Source organism: Epinephelus fuscoguttatus, linkage group LG13 (genome assembly GCF_011397635.1).
Source record: "Epinephelus fuscoguttatus linkage group LG13, E.fuscoguttatus.final_Chr_v1".
NCBI classification, from domain to species: domain Eukaryota; kingdom Metazoa; phylum Chordata; class Actinopteri; order Perciformes; family Serranidae; genus Epinephelus; species Epinephelus fuscoguttatus.
Window position 1 is genome coordinate 19,113,029 of NC_064764.1, and position 16,627 is coordinate 19,129,655.

At 40.6% G+C, this 16,627-nt stretch overlaps 3 protein-coding genes across 3 annotated transcripts; 2 read left to right on the forward strand and 1 right to left on the reverse strand.

The window, feature by feature from the left end:
- Positions 1–513: 513 nt before the first annotated feature.
- On the forward strand, positions 514–5,556 carry ercc1 (excision repair cross-complementation group 1). Its single transcript, XM_049594131.1, has 9 exons — positions 514–677; positions 918–1,346; positions 1,490–1,593; positions 1,852–1,951; positions 3,631–3,707; positions 4,124–4,223; positions 4,450–4,521; positions 4,669–4,737; positions 4,828–5,556. Exons 1-9 carry the CDS (start codon positions 618–620, stop codon positions 4,888–4,890), a joined length of 1,074 nt encoding a protein of 357 aa, XP_049450088.1. The 5' UTR covers positions 514–617; the 3' UTR covers positions 4,891–5,556.
- A 397-nt stretch (positions 5,557–5,953) lies between these two features.
- prmt2 (protein arginine methyltransferase 2) lies at positions 5,954–13,210 on the forward strand. Its single transcript, XM_049593263.1, has 9 exons — positions 5,954–6,226; positions 6,312–6,521; positions 7,952–8,113; positions 8,992–9,156; positions 10,094–10,269; positions 11,526–11,655; positions 11,754–11,890; positions 12,175–12,349; positions 12,550–13,210. The coding sequence occupies exons 1-9, from the start codon at positions 6,074–6,076 to the stop codon at positions 12,580–12,582; spliced, it is 1,341 nt and encodes a 446-aa protein (XP_049449220.1). The 5' UTR covers positions 5,954–6,073; the 3' UTR covers positions 12,583–13,210.
- A 145-nt stretch (positions 13,211–13,355) lies between these two features.
- On the reverse strand, positions 13,356–16,585 carry LOC125899186 (zinc finger protein 708). Its single transcript, XM_049593264.1, has 2 exons — positions 16,374–16,585; positions 13,356–14,530 (listed from the first exon to the last, which is right to left on the reverse strand). The coding sequence occupies exon 2, from the start codon at positions 14,470–14,472 to the stop codon at positions 13,444–13,446; it is 1,029 nt and encodes a 342-aa protein (XP_049449221.1). The 5' UTR covers positions 14,473–14,530; positions 16,374–16,585; the 3' UTR covers positions 13,356–13,443.
- Between the last annotated feature and the right edge of the window lie 42 nt (positions 16,586–16,627).

Consider the following 16,627-nt stretch of genomic DNA (forward strand, 5'->3'; position numbering starts at 1 on the left):
AAGCCTTTATTTTTATTTCAGCTTTTACCTTCTCTGGTTGTGCATATAACTTCAGCTGAGGTGGAACCACATCTAGTACCAGACATTAACAAAGTTTACAACCTTAGCACATAGTCTATTGTGTTTGTCTCATTGACACACAACCAGATGGCCTTTGACTTGAGTGATTACACTTAAACACAATCACACGTGCTAATAAAGATCATCTGGGCCACGTGTTACAGATATTGAGAACATGTAAACGATATTCTTTGTTATACTGTGCTTTAATGTATATTTTAAGCATCAAATATTAGAGGTTCTTTAAGCAAAACACATTTTGAGTGACATAAAAATTATCACTCCTAGCCTGAATTTCAGGATTTGTGCTATTTCGTGACATGCTTACAGATTCAATAGCATCTTGAGGATAAAGCACATCACAGGTTTATAAAATTTGCGCCGAATTTAATCAATATTATTAGCTTCATATCTATTTTTTTCCGAGATGTTGCTTTTATTTTGAAGGATTTAGGCCGGAAGTCGCTACTGTAGCTCGCGCTACTGACTAACGTTACCCAAAGTCTCACTTTTTAGTGGCATGTGTTCACTTGGAAAGTCTTCATTAGCTTAAAGCCATGAAGAAGAGGTTTAATATCAATCTGGACGACTCCGCTTTCACCAAAGAAAGAGCACCGGTCAGTATTTTTTTTTATTTTACAACGGCTATGCATTAGCTAGCTAGCTAGCTAGCTTTAGTAACGTTAACTTTACAGTTGGTAACGAGCGTTACAGTTCAACCTTTTAAACAGCTTACCAACTCAGCAACACAAAGTTTTGGTCAGTATAGTTTGCTAAAAGCGCGAGTGATTGTTTGTGATCCTTTTCATACTTTTCGACTCTCGGACAGGATTTTTGATGTTTTTGATGTTTTCCAGCCAAAACCGCAGTTTCCAGCTTCATTCAAAGCTGGACAGAGCACATCTGCCTCAACTTCATCACCAGTAAAGCCTGCCTCTGAGCCCGCTCACCAGCCATTTTCATATGCAGAATATATCGTCCAGAGTAAAAGCAATGTGGCTGCTCCTGCTAAGAGAGACGGTCCCCCCAAACCGCTCAGGACTGAAGATGTTGGTGTGAACAATCTGAAGCAAAGTGGGGCAGAGTCAGTGTCGTCTGCCCCAGGAGGGTGTGAGACAGCTCAGGACTGTGCTAAAGGGACTGAAGGTGGATCTGAAGATGTAAAGAAGAGCGAGGAGACAGTTGCTGCTACAGACCAAAAAGAAGGGAACTGTCAAAGGTCAGATCCAAGCCTGGGTCCAAAACCAGTGGGGTCCGGGAGCAGTATCATTGTCAGTCCTCGACAGGTATGCATCATGTATGTGCCTTTTAACTTAGGCACAAGCAGGTAACATCCAAGTTGGACATTACAGTTTGACTGATCTCAGGCCCTTTAACTGTCTTGCTCAGTGGTAGGTATCTCACTGCATACGTGTTTTTACCAATTCAGAGGGGAAATCCTATCCTGAAGTATGTGAGGAGTGTCCCTTGGGAGTTCGGAGAAGTTGTACCAGACTATGTCTTGGGCCAGACAACTTGTGCGCTCTTCCTCAGGTGGGTTTTTGTGCCTCAAGAACAGCGTGTGTGTAGGTACGTGGGATCCAGAAGAGGTGTTGGCATGTGTGTGTAGAGGAGCAAACAATGTGTGCATTGTTTGGTGCATTTTCATGTTTTCTTAACAGTGTGTCATACACACACTTAATTATTCAGACGAGCGCTTATTATTTTAGATTAATATCTGATGTGCAAAATGCCCTTTTTTCATATGTCTTTTTCTTCCCCTGTGTGTTTTGTTTTGGGCCTGGTATAAAGTCTGAGGTATCACAATCTCAATCCAAACTACATCCATGAACGTCTGAAGCAGCTTGGACAGACTTTCACCCTGCGAGTGTTGCTGGTACAAGTCGATGTGGTAAGTTAAAAGATATTTTGTATTCAAAACATTAAATTTGACTTTGACAAGTTATATTGAATTACTCAATATTATCTGACTCACAGCTGAAAGTGCTGTGTTTTGTTAACGGTAATGTTTTAACTCCTATAAGGTACTATTGCAGTTGTTACTACTGTATTTACCAAACTTTTAAGATGGGGAAGATCATTATCAGATCCAAAGAAGGCATATTTTAATCAATTGATATCTGTTTGTATAAATTTGATCAAATTGCAATTAGCGTTGGCAAATGCTCTAAGGTGTCATAAAGTTCCTATTACACTCTGTTAAAAATGAATTCCTATCTCTGATATACGTCATGTTTTCAGTGTTTAAATAATGCAGCCTTGCATTTAAAAGGCTATGATGCATGAAGTATTAAATCAGTTAATTAAATAGAAAATAAATTAAATACACTTTTACTTTGTTACATTTGTTAATGTGATGCCATCTCACAATTCATTTACATCCTGCTTTAACATTTGCAGTGAAAAGGTTTAGGGCCATTTCATAGTCGACGCACGCAACGCGAGCAAGTGACGCAAGCGATGCAAGCAGCGCACTTCCTTTCATAGTCAACACATTGAACGCAAGCGACGTGGGCAACAGTTGAAATGCAATACATCACTCGCGCAATAGGGGGTAGCAGAATCACTGGTACATTCCGGCTAGCTAGTACTGCTGTAGCTAGTTGGTACTGCTATTTTATTAGAGTGCAGGGCACTAGAACTGTCACATAAATGGGGGTCCCGCCATATTTCACACCTGTAGTAAGTACCGTCACTTGCATTATCACCCCCGCTGGCAACACATGGTATTACATGCATCGCTGCGTCGCGCATCAAAAAAAATGGACAACACATTTTGAGACGCAAGCCCGCATCATGGCGGCCAATGCATTCGCGTCTGCGTGCCTTTGTGTTGACTATGAAACGGCCCTTAGAATGACTCTGTGGGTTCACTCAAGACTCAGTACTTCAAAGTCTGTTAAGTGAAAAATATATTTTGACTCTGTTTATGTCAGGAATGAAGAGTGGCTGGCTCAGTTCAGTTCAAAGCTTCCTGCTTACAGCAGTTCAAGACTGATACTCCATTTTTTTAATGTTCAGTTGGTTTCATCTAAATATTTAACCTTAAAAAAACTTGAACACATCTGGTCAGCTGTTAACTCAAGTAGCAAAAACACAGGCTATAAAGCAAATTCATAACAAAGCTGGAGACACAAATACTTTTACAGTTTTCTAGGCGTGCTAGGTTACTATAATAGCTATCAGGTAAGTGATGTCATTTCCCATTAAAGTACAAGGATTAGAGCATTTAGCAATGTTATATTTACCAAAATGGAACAGCCCAGACAACACACTAAACTTTAAAGGAGAGCTGTAATGTAAGGTATCCATGCAGAACTATTTGTAACGTATGTCTTGCCTATGCAGAAAAAGTTTTGCCAACAGTGGTGTAATTGAAGTCTGACATGTGCAACTGGAGGCAGTTTCAGTACTGTATGTAGTAAAATATAAATGCAAGAGTTGATAAATACGAGATACTGTATAAGCGTCAGATCTGGTTCAGAAATTTGCAGTATAGCCTCAAGTTCCATTTAAAAAGCTTTAAGAGCACCTGTAGTTTCTCTTACTGACATTGGTTTTCCATCACAGAAAGATCCTCATCATGCATTGAAGGAGCTGGCTCGCATCTGCATCATGGCTGACTGCACTCTCATCTTGGCTTGGAGGTAAGACCTTCAACAGATTGCCAAAAGGACTGAGCAGTTTGTTACAGGACATAGACGTACAAGGGTGTGCACTTGGAAACAGTTCTGAATGTTTACTTCTTTATTATCCTGGCGTTGCCACCTAAAGTGTGTAAGGGAAAGATAAAGTCTGATAGTGTGCATCTTTGGGTTTATAGTGGGTGTTTTATGTCCTATAATACTTTAATTATGCAATAGTAAAAATCTTACAATATGTTGTTATATCATGTTCTTTTATCTTGCCAGAATCAATAAATGAAAATGAGCCTTTTAGCCTTACTCTAGTTCATTGTCTTTTTGTTGCTGATCAGGGAACATGGTGCCTGATGATGATAATAAACTAGTACAGTCAAATGAATAAAGAAACATAACTTATTTTCTCAATGTTGATTTGACAGTCCAGAGGAAGCCGGGCGTTACCTGGAGACATATAAGTCATATGAAAAGAAACCAGCAGATGCACTGAAGGAGCAGGTTGAAAAGAACTATCTGTCAAAGGTGTGTGGATTTGCCGTTTTGTAATTAAAGATTCTGAGTGTTATTGCTATTTCTAATCATTTTGCCTATTTAAAGAACATGGAAGGCATTTTAATGTGATAACTCAATATGACACAGTCACATAGACTCAATGAAAATGAAATGCAGTTAGAGTATTTGGCAAAGTCTTGCTGTGATTTCCAGTTTCTCTAACAATGCACTGATAATTTTGTGGGTTTGTTTTAAGGTTACAGATTGTCTGACCACTGTGAAGTCTATAAACAAGACCGATGCCATGACCTTACTGTCAACTTTCTCAGTGAGTACCAATTGTGTGAAAAATCTTCCTCAGATTGCAGCTATGCTACGATCTGTTTATATGCACAGACATATCCACAGGCTGATTTGATGTTGAGCTCTGAATTAATATTTTCACACTGAGATGATGAATTTTGTCATTTGTTAGTCTGTGGATGGAATCATCAATGCCTCTAAGGAAGACTTGGTCCTCTGTCCGGGCCTTGGTCCACAAAAAGTGAGTTAAAAATACACGTGCACCGTATGAGTACACAGGAGGTAGATGGAACATTTGTGATGTTATCGTGTTGACATTTTGTGCTTGCAGGCACGGCGACTCTATGATGTGCTGCATAAGCCCTTCCTCAAGTCCAAGACAAAAGACAGCTGAAACGTCTTACCATGGATGTGTGACATGCTCCTGAAAAGAACTCTGTTAAGTTGGTGGTCGTATTGAACAACATGCGACACACTCACACACGTCAGAGGACTGAATTACATACTACTGTATGAACACTTGATTTACTGGAGTGAAGAAAGAAATGCTGACTGCCCTGAGATTGTGTATCAGCCAGGGGTGATGTTTTAAGACTTTAATGTGAACAGTTTAGCTGCATATTAATTCTGTGCTTTAAGTTATGATTAAGTTTGATGTATTCTTTTTTTTTTAAAAAAATGTAAATAAATGCTAATTTGTAATATTTGTATACTGTATTTTAATTCTGTGTGACCGTTGCTTTGTTCTCCACAAGAAACAACAAGGGGTGCTTAATGACTCGCTGACTTGCAAAAGCTAGGGATAATTTAAAATATCAAATAAAATTACTGAAGTAGATAAAACATGAACATTGAACATTTTTGCTCTACTGTATAAAAATCTCAAGTAAACTCATTTGTATTTGAAAAACTAATACAGTACCATCAGATATAGTTTTTGAGTAACTATTAAACTTAATGTGCTAAACATCTGTGGATCTTTTTGTCTGAAGAGGAGTTCACTATCAAATTTTGTAAAATCAAGAGGTTGCGGCACTCTTTTCAAGAGCGCGGTGCTGCCTTCAGGCGCTCCTCCGTGATTCCCCTGATCATGTTCGGAAATCAACGTGTCACAATTTTACCTTGTGTTTTGAGCTAAGCCGAACAATGCTGTAAATTAGGCTGTGTTAAGAGAGAGAGCACCTTGAAAATAAAATTGGCTATGGTGGCAAAATGAGGAGGAAAACACGAGATATGCACGACTCATACAAAAATAAAAACAACGAATATTAAGACGAATATAATAAAAGTATTTACGTGGCATGCCAAACATTTGCTATGTAATGCAATTCTTAAATTGCCAGAATTGTTGACACGCTTACATGATCGCGTTCAAAGTAGCGGATCATGTTTTTGTGGAGCCTTCATTCACACTCGATGTATAATAGTGATATTTACCACAGCACGTGAACGCTCGGTAACTTAACGTGACGTCAGAACAGGAAGTTGTTCCACGCTAGTGTTGTGATGATGACTTTACCGCTCGTTTCACAGTAGTACACCGTTTTTCTTTTCATACAAAGACACCGTGTTATCCAATGAAAAGCTTTAATTTGTGTCGTACAGAGAAGCAAACAGTGGGCGAGTCGAAACAACCGTCAGACATGCAGACAGAGAGAGAGGATGAGGATGATGCATCGGTTGAAGAGTATGTTGCCCTGTCTAGTTTCACTGGAAGTGGCAGCGACCAGGTTAGAGACCCACACAGACGCCTGGCAGCCTGGTAACGGCACACCTACACTGAAAAGGTTAAACTGTGGTGTTTTTGTCCCGCAGCTTAGTTTCAGCAGAGGTGACAGACTGCGCGTGCACGCCAAGCCTTCATCAGAGTGGTGGTGGGCAGAGCTCCGTGGAGTCATAGGTTATGTCCCTGCCAGCTACCTGCGCCATGAGGAGGAGGAGGAGGAGGAGGAGGAGGAGGAGGAGGGCACCTCCCTGGAGGACCCATGGCAAGATGAAGAGTACTTTGGCAGTTATGGGACACTGGTTAGAAACCTGAAGGGCTCACACTGTTAATGGCGTCACAGCCTGGTCATCTACAAGCTGAATATGTTGACTTTAGACTGATTTCCTGCCACTCACACAGTCATGCATTTCAGGATGGTGGTTAATAAACATTAAAGTGCATTGGCCTGAAACATACTTGAGATGAATCCACCACAGTAAACATATTCTCTTTGGACGCAATTGTTATCCTAGTATTGTAATCTATGGTTGTGGACAACTTGGATATCATAGAGAGCTGCAGAAATGCAATACATTGACGAGACATGTTACAAAATCATACCCATAATATATCTATGCTAATTAAGTGTAAAAGGCTGCTGTTCACCCACTGACTTTCAAACATCTTCAGGTCAGCATTTCCTAGAAAACAAATCAAAAAAGGCCCTGCTGCATTACAGCAAGGAAATTGTTAATTGTTAATTTGGATCCCCATTAGTTGTTACCTTGGCAACCACTACTCTTCCTGAGGCAGAAGTGGTGATGGATACCTTTCAATTAAGTTCTGAGGTCTCTGCAGTGATTGTCATCCTCTGCTGAAGTAATTTTAAAACAATGGCTGTCTGGAAGGCAGGAAATTAAACACAAAAAAAATAAGGCATGCTTTGAATACTAATTGTCAGCTATTGTGCTATTGTGTTAAAGGTGTAGTGTGTAGGATTTAGTGGCATCTAGCAGTGCAACTAACTGAAACTTCTCCCATGTGCAGAGTGTGTCGGAGAAGTGCGGTGGCGGACGTGAAAATACACTTGGTCCTATCTAGATCTGGTGTTTGGTGTGTCTGTTTTGGGTTACTGTAGAAAAAACAGTTATGAAAACACAGCTATTCTTAGTTTCGGGTGATCATATACAGATGTTATATCCCATTTCTGCCTATATAGCTCCCTAAATCCTACACACTGGGTCTTTAATTGGCAAACTACAGAGAGCCAAAGTGTTCAGTATTAAACAAACAAGACATTATTGAATAAATATCCATTTGAAAAATACACAAAATGATTCAATGGAACCATGAAACTTATGTCTGTTTCGATGTCACAACAGCATCTTTCTCAATTATCATTTTATTTAATAACGCCACTTTTCATCACACAGTCTTTGTCTGTCAATTTAAGGCAAACTAGGCACAGACATAGTTATGTGATTGGTTGTTGCTGAGTGTATAGTTTATTGCAGTTGAGTTTAATTGGATTATTCGATAATGTCTGCATTTGCAATATAATTTATTCCGTTATGCTGTCTTAAATTAATATAAAACACTGTGGGTCTTTGTAAAAGAACATGCAAACCTGCCAATATCATCTTGACTACAGCACGTGTCATGACTTGTCACATGTTGCACTGAGATACTTATCAAAGAGTCAAATTAGTTACTCTGTTTTATTCTCGCTTCCTTTTTTTTAATCCCACAGAGGCTTCACTTGGAGATGCTGTCAGATAAGAGCCGCACTGAGGCGTACCGGCAGGTTATTCTCGGCAACAGCGCCTCTCTAAGGAATAAGGTGGTGATGGACCTCGGCTGCGGGACTGGCATCATCAGCCTGTTCTGCGCTCAGCTGGCACAGCCCTCAGAGGTAATGGCAACAGTATGGCTGCAGGGTAAGTCACTAAAACACTGAGGCTCAGGTTGCTGGTTATGCTGTCTACAGGGTATACACCAGTGGAGGCAGCTCCCACAGATGACCTGGGGAAAAAATATGAAGTGAAACAAAGCTGAATAAATATGATTTATGTAGGGAAAATAAACAATTAAAAAGTTTGCTGAGGCTATCATGCAAACTTTTATGTTACAAAAATTAAGCGTGGATCATTTTTTAAGTACCTGCTTCCTCATTTATTGTTAATGATTGATGTACATATTCATATATAGGGGTGTAAGCAAATAAAGAGTTTTAAAAGTTCAATAGCAATGCAGCCGAACCAGAGATACTAGCGACAAGTCTCCTGTCAGTTGAGATTTGGGTGTGTTATGCTAGTAGGAGCTAATGTAGCAAGTTACACAACATTTTTCATGGATGCAGTATCACTCCCTATGACCTGTAAACAGGCTTTGATGTGTAAAATTGGGAGAATTTTCCTTTTAAGTATCAACAAATTGTCAGCCCATCTGGGAAAACAGTCATCCATTTCCAATTTTTGGTATTTTTAACCCCAAAATGTTTTTGAAATTAGACCACATTTGCATAAAGTAACACACAATTATAACAGAAATTTACATTTTTTACACAAAAATGTAGTTTAAAGCTCTGAGTTCATCTCAAATGACACAAAACTCACAGGAAAAATAGCCTGAAATATGAGCAGTCTCTGTGTAATGTACCAGACTGCTCATTACGCACAGGTGCTCTGTATATAAAATATTGGTGTACCTATACTCCCACCTGCTGGACAAGGAGTGCTGCTACATGGCATAACCAGCATACAGTGTCGAAGTCTCTCTGTGGTTCTTTAGGTGTATGCTGTGGAGGCGAGCTCCATGGCCGAGTACACCAGACAGCTGGTGAAGCAGAATGGCTGCGAGGAGGTGGTCACGGTGCTCCAGGGACGAGCTGAGGAGATTGAGCTACCCGAGCAGGTGGACATCCTGGTGTCAGAGTGGATGGGAAACTGCCTGCTGGTAATAACGCCACTGCCATTACTAACAATACAAGTTACTGTGAGAGGATGTGTTCTACTTTGCTTTATCTCCGTGCTATTACAGTTTCATTGGACCCCCGTCATGCACTTCCACTCTCATTCAGAGTTTGAATACACCACAAGTCCAGACATTGGTTGCCTGTCGGTTTTTATATTGATTTTAAAGTTATTGCATTTCTTTAAAGCACTTTATGGTCTTGCCCCGACATATAGTACATCTGAAATGCTTACAGGGTATAAACCAGTACGGCGCCTCAGGTCCTCTGGCAGGAGTCTGTTGGTTGTTCCAAAGTGCAGAACTGCAGTCTTTGGTGAGCCAGCTTTTAGCTGTTATGCTCAAAGCTATTGGGACAGTCTGCCTGAGGACATGAGAGCTGCTGAAGTGTTAAAATATTTTAAACATTACAATAAAATATACCCATTCACTCAGGCTTTTGATTAAGAATGGTTTATAGATGTTATTGACATTGTTTTTATTCAGCTACATTATTGTGTTTATGTTGTAAAATTTTATTTTTTTAGTACTATAAATAATATTATATTTTTATATCCCTCTTATAGATTTTATTTGTCTTTATTTTGTCTTTTTAATATATTTTATTTAGTTTTTAGTCTAGCTTTTATTGAAAATTCAATTTTATTGTCATCATTTTTAATCTTTTTTTACTTTATAATCATTTTTTTCTAGTTACTGTCATTGTGTAGCTTTTAAAACAATTTTATGACATGATTATCTTTTTTATTGTCCTGCATGTTTTTGTTGTTTTTGCCTGTTTTGTTGCTTTTATTTTGACACTTGTTCCATCTTATTACCGGCTTGTCAGTCATCTGTGAAACACTTTAACACGCACTTATCTGTATAAAGGTGCTATGCAATGCAGTCGATCATGTTTCTTTCTCTCCTTCCTCTGGTCTAGTTTGAGTTCATGGTGGAGTCAGTCCTGCTGGCCAGGGACCGTTGGCTTAAGGAAGGCGGCGTGATGTGGCCCTCATCTGCGGCCCTCACCTTGGTGCCATGTCAGGCCAACAGCTATTATGCAGAGAAGATGGCCTTCTGGGAGCAGCCCTATGGTCTGGACTTCACTCCTCTTCAGTAAGGGCCATTAGTCAGCTGTTCTCACTGAACATCACCCTGACTTACTTATACTTTTTTGTACTCAGATTTTCTACAACTAATAAGGTCACTGTGTTGCATTTCATTCTCAGTAGACATGTTAAAGATCTTGATCTCAGAGGTGAACGTTGAAGCATTTAATATAACAATCTGTTGTGCCAGGTAGTGATGCTAGATATCTGATTTGCATATTTTTTACCTGTATGTGGGCGGCTGAACCAACTTTTCCTAGTTGTGTTACATTGCACAGAAGCCCTGCATGTATAGTTTCCACCAGGGATCAGTGCAATAATGGTTTGTAAAGGTTTTTGTTTTGGGAGGACATATTCAGAATGTACATGACTTGGTTGAATGTTACTGTGGGGTTTTCAGTGTAAAGATTTTTCATCAATTCGTCTTTTTGTAATATGAGCCATCGTTTTATGAGACTGTCTAATACCTTCTGAAACTTTGTCATATTTTGTAAGAAACACATTGGGTCAGCAAGCCCCCCTTTTTTGAGTCACCAGAAGGTGGTGCTCATTCCAGAGGAATTTACTCCCTCTATCCCAGAGGAAATCATTCAAGGTTTTCAGTCCCTTTATGGAGTATGTTAGTGTAGAGAGACACTATATCTAAGGTTACTGGAAAGGCATCATCAGGAAGTGGGAGGGGGGTGACACCGGAAACAGCCTCAGGAACCGAGCCATTGAGGGCAAAAAACGTTTGGTGAACGAAGCATGGTGGACTGGAGAAGAGTTGTGCAACATGCAGCATGTACTACACAGGAAAGCTGCATTAGTAGAGGAATAGTGGTCATAATACAGCAAAAGAATATATATATATTTTTTTTCCTTTAATGCAAGACAAATGTTAAAACACTAATGGAACAATACAAGAAAGACAAGAACAGTAATCCCAGGTCAGTTAAAGCAACACTTCACCCACAAAATGATCAGTTGTAAATCAATAGGTAATGCAGTGTGACCTGTAATACATGAAGACAATCATGTTTAACTACAGCAAAACCTGATCAAAACATCAGTATTGTCCAAGTCTCACTATCCAATCTAATTTGCAACCAAGGTTTGAGAGAAATAAGTCCTTTATGTGCATAAAAAAGTCTTAGATCTTTGACATAACCTGTGAAAATGGGCACAAACCCCAAAGTGTTGCATTTAAATGTTTGTTCAGTGTATTATCTGTGGCAGCAACCTCATTTCCCCATGGTGCTTGATAACATTTCATCTCTGCAGGCCTTTGGCTCAGCAGGAGTTCTTCACCAAGCCCAAGTTCAGCCACCTGGTTGAGCCCGATGACTGCCTCGCCACTCCCGGTGATGTCCTGTGCCTTGACATGTACACTCTGCAGGTCAAAGATCTGGAGGTACTGTGTGTCTGTGTGTGTTCCTTTTTATCATCAATTGCTCCACCCCACACAAGTTGCAGTTTTCATCCCAGAGGGCCGTGTGTTTCATTTCTCAGGAAATAAAGGGTCAGTTTCATTATTGTGTGGAGAAGTCTGGTGTTTTCCATGGATTCACCGCCTGGTTCACTGTTCATTTCGAGAGCCTGGAGACAGGAGGCGCAACAGTGGAGCTTAACACCGGACCTTTCTCTGAGTAAAACCGCAAAAACACTCACTCTGTTGTGCAGCACGAGAAAGGATAGTTTATTCAATAACATCAGTGCTCATGAGCTCTTACAGCAATTTTAACAGCCCATACTGACAATTCAGATCATCAAAATTTGTGAGTGGCAAACATACAAATACTTTGGACTTTAAAATCAACCTCTGTGTATACCTTTGTTACAGGCTGCACTATATTTTATTCACTTGAATATTAGTGTCTTAAAAAGAGTCAAAACTGGATGACAGTGCTAAGCAGACCCCTTTTCTCTGCAGGCCAACACACTGGAAGCAGACTCTGTTCATGCTGGACAGGCCACTTAGTGTGTATACTGGAGACTCCATCAGTGGAAGCATTCTCCTGCGCAGGAACCCCGTCTGGAGACGCCACATGACCGTTACCCTGCACTGGAGCATTAACAGCAGCACAGGGGAAACAGACAAATGCCAGGCAAACGTTTTATCCTCAACTTTGTACTCTTCTTGTCTAATTCATTGATATATGTCCTTAAAGTGGCGGTCGATTGTTTTCTTCTGTTTTACAGCATTGTGGTTACATTAGTGACACTCATGCAATTTGATTCCCAGTCCTAACTTGACTTTTAACTTATAAATTATGTCCTTAAATGTGTTTTTTTTCTCTGTCCACAGGTTGGGACAAAGAGTTTCCCCATGTGGAGGTGACAGATTCTCCGTCAGCAGTGGAGATTCACAGGACAATAGTCTAATACATCTTCTGCTGAGTTTAGGGTCAGCTGTGAGCTGCTGCTGACCTGGAATAAAGTAAGAGCCATAAGGAGGCTCATCTGACAGGACATGTAGTCCTACTTATGCTTTGTAAGTACAGGCCCAGGTGATACAGCACAGTGTGAACTATGGTTTTAAGGGCAGAAGAAGTTACACGATAATGATGAACTATGGAGCACTGCTGTGACTTGAACTTGAATTAACAGGTTTTATAGAAGACAACAGCTGATGACTGAAACAACAAATTGTTTTGAACAGTATTTGTGGTCTCAATGTGCAACAAAAAGAAATGGCTCACTACTCCACACTTTGCTTTTGTTTTTGTTTTTTTACCCTATGTGCATATTGTTTTACAATAGGCATTACGTTTACATCATTTACAATTTACACTGATTGTATTAAGTGCTATACATGCCAACAGGCTTGTATGAGTTTAAGAAAACAACCATGAATTATCATGATTAGAGATATACCTTTTTCTATATTTACAGATTAGAGTGAACAATGTACGTCACTTAAAATATTATTACGATTGTTAATTAGCCTCATAGGCATAAAAAACAACAACATTGTGGTATCTACAAAGACAATTATTCACAATAAAATTAATTATTCCAAATAAAATAACTGTACAATTAGTAAAGTCATCTTGATATGAAATGCGTAACAGCATTTTTGGAGTTATTAAACTACAACTTTGCTCTTTATCTCTCCTGTCGTGCATTTGTTACCGCTATGTGCCCTGGCACATTTATTAGTTTAAGGGCATTTTTTTCTTGGTGGATGCACTTCTCTTGGTCATGGCTCCGTCTTAGTCTTTGCTTTTGCTCTGGAGCGTGTGTTGACCTCTGTGGGTGACGGCTGAGTGGGTGAGGGTTCAGGAGAAGGAGGCCTGGAGAGTGGGACAAACAGGGGAGGTTTAACAACTTTGTCTTTAACCACCTTTACCACACTTTTATCCCTTTTCTGTCTTAGGTGTTTATCACAGTGGTTCACAAACGTATCCAGCTTGACAAAGGTCTTGTTGCACACTTTGCAGTGATATGGCCGCTGTCCTTTTTTGAGGCGTATGTGCAGCCTGATGTATGATGATCGTACAAAGGTGCGGCAGCAGACGCCACATTTCAGATCCTCCAGGGTACTCTGTGTCTTCTGAGGCTGGTTGAGTGCAGGCGGTGACAGTGGTTTGGCCTGCCCAGATGCCTCCGCAGCCTTGTGAGAGAGCAGGAGTGCCAAAGAGCGAAAACCCTCACCACACTGCTCACACTTGTATTGCCGCTCCCCTGTGTGTAGACGAACATGTGCCAGGAGTCCAGCCTTCTGTGTGAACGACTTGTCACAGTAGGTGCACTTGAAGGGCTTCTCGCCTGTGTGGAGCCGACGGTGGGTCTTCAGATGGGAGGCGCGGCCGAAGGTCTTACCACAATCTGGGCATTTAAACGGCCTGTCCCCGCTGTGGATTATCTTGTGCGCCATCAGGTGGGAGGACTGGTGGAAGTACTTGCCACAGGTGCTACATCTGAACTTCCTCTCCTTGTTGTGAGAGGCGAGGTGAAGGTTCAGGTGGGCGGAGGAGATGAAGGTTTTGGAGCACAGGCCGCAGCTGTGAGGGTCCAAGCGGAGGCGGCGGTGTGGACGTCGCCCGTTAGGGAGACTGCTGCCTGCCTGGCAGGATGAGCATTTGGAAGGACTGACTGCTTTTTGCACACGCTGCTGTTTAGGAGTGGCTGAAGTGTTGGTTGAATCAAAGTCCGGCTCTGGTAGTCTGCATCCACAGTCTGAGCAATGCTCAGTCTGTTGGTCTTTATCACTGGCTTTATCCAACATGGTGCAGTCTAAAACCAGAGTGGGAGGGTCTTCATTCTTTGACACATCACAGGGACATCTGAAAGTAACAAACATGTGTTATTATGGAATGGATTACTAAATGGACCAACCAGGTACAGGTCCAGGGGCTTCCCTGGCCTCCACCTGCAAAATTTCACTCATATTTATAAGGAAGAGCCTCAAAATGACCACAAAGAAATACACAATGACCACAAAGAAACTGCAAAGAGATACAAAAATAAGCAAAATGACCAAAAAAAGACAAAATTACCTATATAAGACACAAAATGTCCTCAAAGAGACCCAAACAACTACAAAAAAAACACAAAACAACCACAAGGTGACACAAAATGATCACAAAGAGATGCAAAGGAACTGCCAAGAGACACAAATTAACTACACAAACGTACAAAACAACTTAAAGAAGACACAGAATTAGCACAAAATGAAACAAAATGCCAAAAACAACTAAATTAGACTGAAAGAGACCCAAAACACTCAAAAAAAACCCCACAAGACAACCATGAGACACAAAATAACAAAAAATGTACAAAACAACCACAAAATGACTACAAACAACCACTAGGAGATGCAAAATGACGACAGAGCAACACAAAACAACCAGAAAAGACACAAAATTACCTCAACAAGACATAAAATTTCCTTAAGGACACCCAAACGACTACAAAAAGACGAAAAAACAACCACAAAGAGACACAAATAGACCACAAAAAGACACAAAAACAACCACAAAGAGACACAAATTAACAACACAAACTGACAAAACAACCACAAAGACACAAAACGACTACAATGAGACACAAAATGACTACAGAGCGATGCAAAATGACCAAAAACACAAAATTAGACACAAAAGAGACCCAAAACACTACAAAAAGACACAAAACGACTACAGACACCATAAGGTGACACACAATGAAAGCAACACAGAATGACCAGGAAAGACACAAAATTACCTCAACAAGACACGCAATTTCTTCAAAGACACCCAAACGACTAAAAAAAGACACAGAAACAAACACAAAGAGATGCAAATGAACTGCAAAGAGACACAAATTAACAACACAAACTAACAAAAACACCACAGAGACACAAAATGACTACAAAATGTCCAGAAAAGACACACAATTTCCTCAAAGACACCCAAACAACTACAAAAAGACACAAATAGACCACAAAGAGATGCAAATGAACTGCAAACAGACACAATTTAACTACACAAACTGACAAAACAACCACAAAGAGACACAAAACAACAACAAGGAGACACAAAATGACTACAAAGTGACGCAAAATGACCAAAAACACAAAATTAGACCCAAAAGAGACCCGCAACACTACAAAAAGACACAAAATAAACATAGGAAAGCTAAAATAACTACCAAAATGTACAAAACAACCAGAAAACAACTACAAAAAGACACAAAACACCCACTATTGGACACACAATGACCACAAAGAGGCACCACGAAGTTTGTGTCTTGCTCCTGTTTATGGGGAGGTGGTGGGGCCCTTTGCATATCTGTGCCCTGGCTCTTATTGTCTCATCACCCGCCCATGTTTATTATGCTTTACAGCGGTGTAGCCGAGGGTGTATTACACAAAGCATGCCCGTGTCAGCTTTATTACCAGCTGAAAACAAAGGCTAAATCACAGATTATATTTCCATCACTTCCCCGTCCCTGACGCCGCGCTGTAGGTTTGTGCACGACAGTACAAATCTGATCATCGGATCGATGACCTGGCCAAATAACTGACATGCAAATGTGAAACCAGAAATACACTGGCTGAGTTGACAGCAGATCTGGTGCAGGCCTTCGCCCTCAACAATGAGCCGACTCGCTCTGAGGAATAACACAAGAACAAAAGATTTTACATACCGCGTTCATTCTTCCTATGGAAACATGCATGTGTTGAGAGTGATTGTCTTGTGAAGGCAGTTAAACAGCTCATTACCACAGACAGATTAGCAGCGAAGGGGGGAGATCGCATTTCAGCTCCTGCGTTTTCCTGCAGCAGCAGCTCGGTTTGACCGGACACGGAGGCTGCAGCATCATCTAGCGAGTGGCGGAGTAACTGTCTGATAATGTGGGAGAGGCAGTACAGGAACTAAACTGACGAGGGGAAACGGCAG